Below are 8,096 nucleotides of genomic sequence, written 5' to 3'. Positions count from 1 at the left end.
TACATAACTCTTCTGTCGATTCTGTGATATTTTGATCCCGTCTCTGATAAGTCTGATTTTATCACGAGTCCACTATATCAGTTCTGTCCCCAAAATCTGTTTTTCCTCAATCTCATCTCAGTACAACGGAAATCGACACCTCTTATCATATAACGCCTCATATGGTGTCATCTCAATGCTGATTTGATAGTTGTTATTATAAACAAACTCGACCAGTGAAATGAATAGTATTCAACTGCCCCCAAAATCCAACACACAAACTTGTAGCATATCCGCCAATATATGTATCGTCCTCTCCATCTACCCATCTATTTGAAGATGAAATATTGTGCTGAACATCAATTAAGAACTCATGGCCTTCTACAAACTCCTCCACAACTGAGATGTAAACCGTGAGTCTCAATTCGACACTATGGACACTAGTATGTCATACAATCTATCTCTTGAATATACAAATCCGCTAGTCTGCTCATGGAGTAATTAATTTTGATAGGCAAGAACTCTATTTATGATTTAAGTCATGTTTTGGAAAATTTTGATGTTTGAACTGAAGAAACCCTAAAAACAGGTTCAATATTATTTTTCAACAAAAATATCTTTTTACCAGACAAATAGTATAATACAGAGTAGCACTCACTTGTGTGGCATGAGAATAAATATTTTACTGTAAATATTGACATGTTAGAATGTTTTATGAATACACAAAATAGACATAATTTAATAACAATTTTTAGGAAAACTATAGACAATATTTTACTGCAAATATTTGCTTTCTAATAAAGTAGGGAAATAAAGTGCTTTACTGGTTCTAGCCCAAAGAGATTTTGATCTCTCCAATATCCTCCATACTTGCTTAAGTAAGGCCTTGTTGAATAAATGAAAAATCTAGAAAGCCCAGTTACTCAGGAGGTAGAAAAACAAAGAGACTCCGAAGTAGCATAAAGTCTAATTTTTTTGTGGAATTGACACTATTTATCTTTTAGCCTTGTTAGATCTTGAAAATTAAGAAAATGAATATTAAAAAAAAAAAAAAATCTAAAGTTTCATGTACTGCTATTAAGTGAGAAAGAAATAAAATATATTATAAAAAAATAATTGCACACTTTATCAACATTTAATTTTGCTTAAATTTTAATCATTTAAAACAATATATTTATATATATATATATATATATAATTTAATATAGAAAGAGAAAATAACTTGTACTATTTCAAGTATAATCTATCCATACAAAGGTTACTGAAATATAAAATTTAGCATCCTCATGAATTTTGATAGCTTTTGCAATCACTCCCTTTAAAATAGTGATTGCTTTTGTCGTACTTATTTCTTAGAAATGGCTACTCATCCCTAGGGGTCTATTGGGTATGGGGTGGGCAAGGTCCACACAAGTTCAAGTCCTCTTTGCTCCATCTGCAGAAACACAATTGGTTCCTTACTGTATGTTTCCAGACTAGACAAGTGTTCTTAAGACTACATTAAAATAACAAGGGGCAAGGTTTATGTAAGTCATATGCATACAACATTGCACAGAAATGCTGAAAATGTTTAATGCAGGAACAAAGAAAAGCTTAGGTACCATAGGACTAGCAATCACCTCTATTAAAACCAAACTGCATCATGCATCCTTGTATAGTCCGACAACAGCGACATAATTTCAATAGAAGTGGCACGATCCCCATAGCATGTAAGCATTTCTTGCAAAGCAATCCAATCTATTACTGGACCTTTCTAACAAAACACCTCCAAGCTCTATGATATGCGTTTCCTTTTCAGCATCCGGAAATTGGGTTTCATTGGCTGGCTACTAGGAATAGTAGGGCCCTGGTCTTCCACATGAATATGAATGGGCTGGAATGGGACGGAGGGCTTCTTTGTTAGCATGCTTGCATCTGTGGTGACACTGCTGCTTGTGACGAGGGGCGAAGCTAACTTCGGTTTCAGTTGTCTCAGTGGTGCCTCCAGCCTCTCCAATATCCTTGAAGTTTTCACACCTAGCTTCTTATTACCATCTGGTGGTGATAGAACCAATTGCTCCAACTTGGGTTTCAAATCACAGTTGGGAGAATGTATCTTGGGGACCACTAACTGCTCCCATTCTTCTGTGATCCGTTCAGTAGGCCTGTTTTCTTTGGCTGCGTGTTCCAATTGTGTGATTTCATCTTCTTTGACAACAAGATCTATTGCCGACTTTGACAGCACAGACACTTCGAAAGAGTCTGGTTGGGGTTGGGGTGAGTTCAACTCCAAGGTTGTCTCTTTGTAAGGCAATGACCTGGAACATTCATGCTAGAATTTAATGTCTCAACTTTCATCCATCCTGCACAGCCAAATGCCCTAACTGTTCCCATTTAATTTCACATTTCACATTTCACATTTCACAATTCATCTAAATATTATATCCTTTTACCATGTATTTTAGTGAGAAAGAATCCTGAATTTGCCACGAAATCCTGGATAGGATCCTCTTAAAATGTGTTGAAATAGACTGTTAAAACACTAGTAATTGAACACCTTGCAAATGCTATGCAAAATAAAATGAAAATATACTCGACCAATCCTCAAGTGCACCTCTTTCTCAATTTACACAACATAGATTGCTACTGTTCTCTAAGAAGACGCTAAGGGCAAGTCTGTCAAAATTTGGCAATATTACTAAGCTTGGCAATATTTCAACAACCATATAGCTTGCCAAATTGATAGGCGAATAGCAATGCTTAGAGCTTCCCTAGAACCCTCATTTGGCAGGAAGGATCATAAAGCATATTTTCCATTAATAAAGTCAACAGCTCCCGTTTTCCTTTATCATGAAACACACTTGCTGTAATAATCAGTGAAGCCAACCCAGAAAAGGACCCTCTCTCATAAACTAGTTTGCACTAGCTTTGAGGGTTTTCAGGATATACTTTATGAATGCTCAAGGTAGACGGAGATAATAATTACCTGAACTGCAGGCTATTTTTCACCAATAAGTCTAGCTTTTGATGGAAGCCTCTCTCATGCAGAAGCGGATTGTAATCTCTCAATTCCATCTGGGAAAAGAAAAAACGTGAAAATCTTGTGTTGGTTTGGCGTTGCATCAAAAACAAAAATGCTGCAAATAGAACAGTCCATTCATTTTCATTTGGTAAAAATACTACCTGTGGAAAGGTGCCAACTTTTAAAGAGATCAAGTATAAAGCATAAATTCCTACCCAGAAGTTATTCCCACATTAACAATTATACAACACTGAGAAAAAACCATTAGTGTGAGATTCAATAATTTGTGGCCAAAAAATGTCCAACTCCTATAGAATGCTCATTCAAGAGCTGTAAATGCACAAACAAAATCCTATGGCTACATCCAATCAAAAACTCCGTTTTGTCAAAGAATCACAAAAAAAGATCTGCTTTCCTACAATGTAATTCCTAATTCCTCGATGGGTGCCTATAGCATAAGAAATTTAGCTTATTGGCATCAGGCTTCATTCACTTTATAGCTTAGACAATTAGAGAGGAAATTTGAATCAGATGACAAGACAGGTGAGACTGCCGAAATACGAAAGCAACGGCACAATAAAAAAAATCTAACCATCAGTAAAGAGGCTTGAACTGACTCCTCAATCTCCTTGGTTACCGTAGTATCAGTTATATGATTAATGTTGGGAACAGGTAAGAATTCCTCTGATCCTGCAAGCCGCTGCAAGTTTGACAATAATTGGTTACTTTAAAGATAAAGAGGCAAAAGAAATACAGGCAGCGAGGATAAACTAGTTTGCCGTGCTTGGCACTCTGAAAAAACAGTGTGCAACAGCAGGCCCAATGCACAATACAGCTGCTTATGACAGGGACCAGGAAAGCACACGGTATGGAAAACTAAGATGAGAACTAAAGAGTGAAACACAATAAAGCATTTAAGGAAAATACATGTGATCAATCATTATCTCTTGGCCATAAATGTGAGGCTTGAGTTTTTACCCTAAGAAGCAATAGGCCTTTGTCTGAAGGCTGAAGAACATAATAACAGTGAAAGGGGGCATCCATCATAGTTTCTACATTACAATTTGAGGAGCATATCAACCCTTGGTCCAGGGAATGTAGTGCACAACAGAGCCCTTTGAAAACTGCCAAATTATAGCCCAGCTAAGGAGATGGAGGAAACACATAATTCTTGATGAAATGACATCAAAACAAAAAACAAATCAATTGCAAACCAAAATTCAAGAGGTGTTCCACGCACGTTGAGTATTTAACTCGAACTTGTCAATTTCATCGAAAGAGGCCTCTATCTCATGATAATCTGATGGAGTTACAAAATGGGAAGTCCCAATAAGGACACCTGTTTTAAGATACCAAAAAGGGGGTTGATTATAAATACGTGACAAACACATGTTCACTAAAAAAATAAATAATACAGCAACAACAATTATGTGGCCCAACAAAGTTATTCCCAGCATGCCACGTCCGAAGGCATTTTAACATGGGCTACAACACATTAAGCAGCATTCAATCACATCCCAGGAGAACTCCCCAACCACTTAAATCATAAAGGCATTTTCTAAAAAGAGAATAGAAACAAGCTGAAGATAATATCAAAAAATTTTCTATCAAAAAGTACTGGGTTTAAGCTTGAGACTTACCTTCACTTAGAGAGCTCAGATTAATCCTCTCAATAATATTAAAGGAAATGGATGAATAAAATTGCTGGAGCTTCATACAGCTCTGGAAAGAGGGCAGAAAGAGGATTGATTGTTCTCCAATCTTAACAGAATTTTCAATCAAATCAAATGTTCCCAGACCACGACCTGTGACAGGACAAGAAGGAGACCCCTTGCTCTTTTTCGTGACATCATCTAGCGGAACGCCATGACACCTGCATGTCTACAAGTGGTAATCCCAGTTATGGTTTTGATATGAGCTGTACAGCCCATAAACCATGAAAATAATAAATTTATATATGCAAGCATACTTATTGAAACAATGTATAGCCTGATGAGCAGCTGCAAAATGGCACAAACCATTTTCCCCTAATGCATGAATGATGTGAGAGCACCATGACAGTTGTACATATCACTATTTACCAAATGACGACAGGGTAAATTTCTTTTCATGAAAAATTTTTGGACCAAATTAAAAGATAAATGTAAGAACAAGGCTAACAATATAGAGTTTTTCGAAAAATGGCCTATTTAATAGCAGTATTGCCCTAGATTTTACAATAGGGGGCACATGCACGTGCACATACCCATGTCACACAGAAAAAAGTAGCAACCAATCATTACACTGGCATGGTTGGTCATCAGAAATCTGTTACCCCACCACCCCCCTCTCTCTCTCTTGAAGAAGAAACTTGGTTGATAAAGTCATTCACTCAACAAAAGCATAAACTAGTATACATAACCTTTTGGTATCATTGGTATCGTTGCTGTTTTCATGGGATTAAAAAATTATAGCCTGTTTGGCATCGTTGCTATTTTCTATTTTCTATTTTTGCATAGTAAAAAAAAATTTATAAAAAATGTGTTTGTTTATGTTGTCAGTTTTCCATTTCCATTGTTGGTTTTCAATTGTTTGTGAAAAAAACTTTAAAACAAAATTTATGGCTTTTAGTTATTTTGATAACTAGTTCCCAAAAATATTAATATCCATAAATAGTTCTTTTGGATTAAATCATTTATTTTATACATTTTTAAACTAAAATAAAAATAAAATGATCATATGAATTTAAATATAATTAAAACAAAAATATACATAAATTTTAAAAAAATAATAAATCCAATTACAATATAATTTTAATATTTTTCAATCGTCATGTCTAATAAAATTTTCATTGTAAAGTAAGTTTTGAAAGTATAACAATTATGTAATGACCCAAAAATTCTGGCTGTATAATTTTCTTTTTCCACATAATAATAAACTTTGATACCATATCATAATAACAAAATCAACCTGGACCCAGAATGGGTACCAGGGAATACCTATCCATACATACATGCTATTTATGCAGTGGAAAACATGAAATACCCAAACCTTATATACAATACTAGAGTTCTACTGTATCCATAAATACACATATACATCCCGAAAAAGAACCATAAATATCCTAGGGACACCCCCAAAATCCATTCCCCAACTCAAGCACTTACCCTGCAATTAGGGTAGTACTAAAACCTCCTCTACCTCGAAGCTCGCTCTGCTCGTCTGTCTGGGTTTCCTGAAATGCTAAAATTTTCTGGGATGAGACACCTCTCAGTAAGTAGGATAGGTTAACATTAGTGTATGGCACATGAGTTCTATTGTGTTATAATCATATACTGTACATAATTAACTGTAACATATTTAACTGAATCTGATAAGTCAGGAAAAATTTGTATACATGAAAATCGTCTACATTCTACATGATCCATTCACAATTCTCATACGCTGAGATTGAAGCGTTACGTATTGCCGTCCCTCAATCCAGCTACACACGTTGGGCACTCGTTGTGAGGCGTTACATATCATCATCCCTCACATCGGCAAGCCCTCGGGTTAAGTCTCGAGGATCGGGGCGTTATGTATCGCCGTCCCCCTTTGCCTTTCTCAATAATTGTCATCAGGGCATTACGTATCACCGTCCCCCAAGACCTTTTCTGTAATTCATCACCGGAGCGTTACGTATCGCCGTCCCCCTTTTCCTTTCTCAATAATCGTCATCGGGGCGTTATGTATCGCCGTCCCCCTCTGCCTTTCTCAATAATCGTCATCGAGGCGTTACGTATTGCTGTCCCCCTTTGCCTTTCTCAATAATCGTCATTAGGGCATTACGTATCGCCGTCCCCTAAGACCTTTTTCCTGTAATTCATTATCGGGGCATTACGTATCATCGTCCCCTGGGACGTTTTTCCACACATACTCTAACAATGCCCGTATTTTTACAATTTCCAATCATTCACGCAAAGTCTATCATATCAGGGAACGGAATTAAGCTATCATATCATATCTGTCATAATAATATTTTTAAATCAACTGTTATAAATATCTCGAGTCACGGCATCTAGGCAGACTGAAATATCACAACATACTGAAAATATAATAATTTCTATATTGTTTATAGTTTTCATAAAAATCGTTATTAAATCATGTATGTTCAGCGTATTCATAAAATATTCTAACATGCCAATATTTGCAGTAAAATATTTATACTCATGTCACAAAAGTGAGTGTTACTCTATAATATACTATCTGTCTGGTAAAAGCATATTTTGTCTGAAAAATAATATTGAACCTGTTTCTAAAGTTTCCTTAGTTCAAACATCAGAATTTTCCAAAACATAACTTTAAATCATAAAAAGAGTTCCCATAAACCTAAATATTCTAAAAAATTATATATATCATTTTTGTAAATAAACACTATGAATTAATCGGTGAATTTTCTGAAAATACCTGACTTAATCTATCCCCTTACCTAATTCCTAAAGAAAAGCCCGCAGGGATCCTAATCCACACCTGCGGCGTACATACAAAATCCCTATATTCATAAACCCTAATCCAGACAGCTTAACCCCAGAATAACCAACATTCAACTTTCCTAAGCCCACATATTTGCAATAATTTACTAAACTTCAAAAATAACTTCCTTACCCTGATTTTGGAGTGGTGCCTGAAACGCCCGATTTACGAAATTACTCCGGTTAAATTGCAGAAAATCGCTGCGGGGATTCCGAAATCACGTTTATCAGTTGATTCGGGTTGAAATCGAGTAGGAAATTGAGTGAGAGAGAACTGGCCACAGCCCTTGTGAGAGAGAGAGAGAGAGAGTTGAATTCCTTAATAGAAATGAGCTGCAGGATGCTTTATATTCAAGCTACTGCCAGACAAAACCGTTGACGGTTTATATTTAACCCTTCCATTTTTCACCGTTTTACCATTACTGAGCCGCGATTACTCAAAACCGTCGACGGTTTTTTTGAACTTGCTAAAACCATCGACAGTTTGGACTCACAAGACCCTACGCACTCAAAACCATCAACAGTTTTCGAGAGACTCTCAATCCGTTGACGGTTTGGTCCTGTACCAAACCAACTTTTCCCTTTTCATTATTATTTTTATTATTATTTTTTTCCGGATCTCTACA

The 8,096-nt window shown here is 36.0% G+C and overlaps 1 protein-coding gene across 2 annotated transcripts in view; it reads right to left on the bottom strand.

The window, feature by feature from the left end:
* Positions 1-1,404: 1,404 nt before the first annotated feature.
* LOC131143927 (uncharacterized) overlaps positions 1,405-8,096 on the bottom strand; it is a 34,077-nt gene continuing 27,385 nt past the window's right edge. The window contains exons 7-12 of one of the 2 annotated variants that reach the window (XM_058092289.1): positions 4,621-4,861; positions 4,221-4,319; positions 3,959-4,104; positions 3,573-3,680; positions 2,945-3,033; positions 1,405-2,276 (exon numbers count right to left, since the gene is read on the bottom strand). In XM_058092289.1, the coding sequence (XP_057948272.1) occupies positions 1,754-2,276; positions 2,945-3,033; positions 3,573-3,680; positions 3,959-4,104; positions 4,221-4,319; positions 4,621-4,861 (1,206 nt within the window). In that variant the 3' untranslated portion in view covers positions 1,405-1,753. The remainder of the gene's footprint in view (positions 2,277-2,944; positions 3,034-3,572; positions 3,681-3,958; positions 4,105-4,220; positions 4,320-4,620; positions 4,862-8,096) is intronic. The other variant, XM_058092284.1, reaches the window with a different exon arrangement.

This window comes from Malania oleifera, chromosome 1, assembly GCF_029873635.1.
Source record: "Malania oleifera isolate guangnan ecotype guangnan chromosome 1, ASM2987363v1, whole genome shotgun sequence".
Classification (NCBI taxonomy): domain Eukaryota; kingdom Viridiplantae; phylum Streptophyta; class Magnoliopsida; order Santalales; family Ximeniaceae; genus Malania; species Malania oleifera.
Note: the sequence above shows the minus strand (reverse complement) of the source record. Positions and strands in the feature narration are given on the sequence as shown.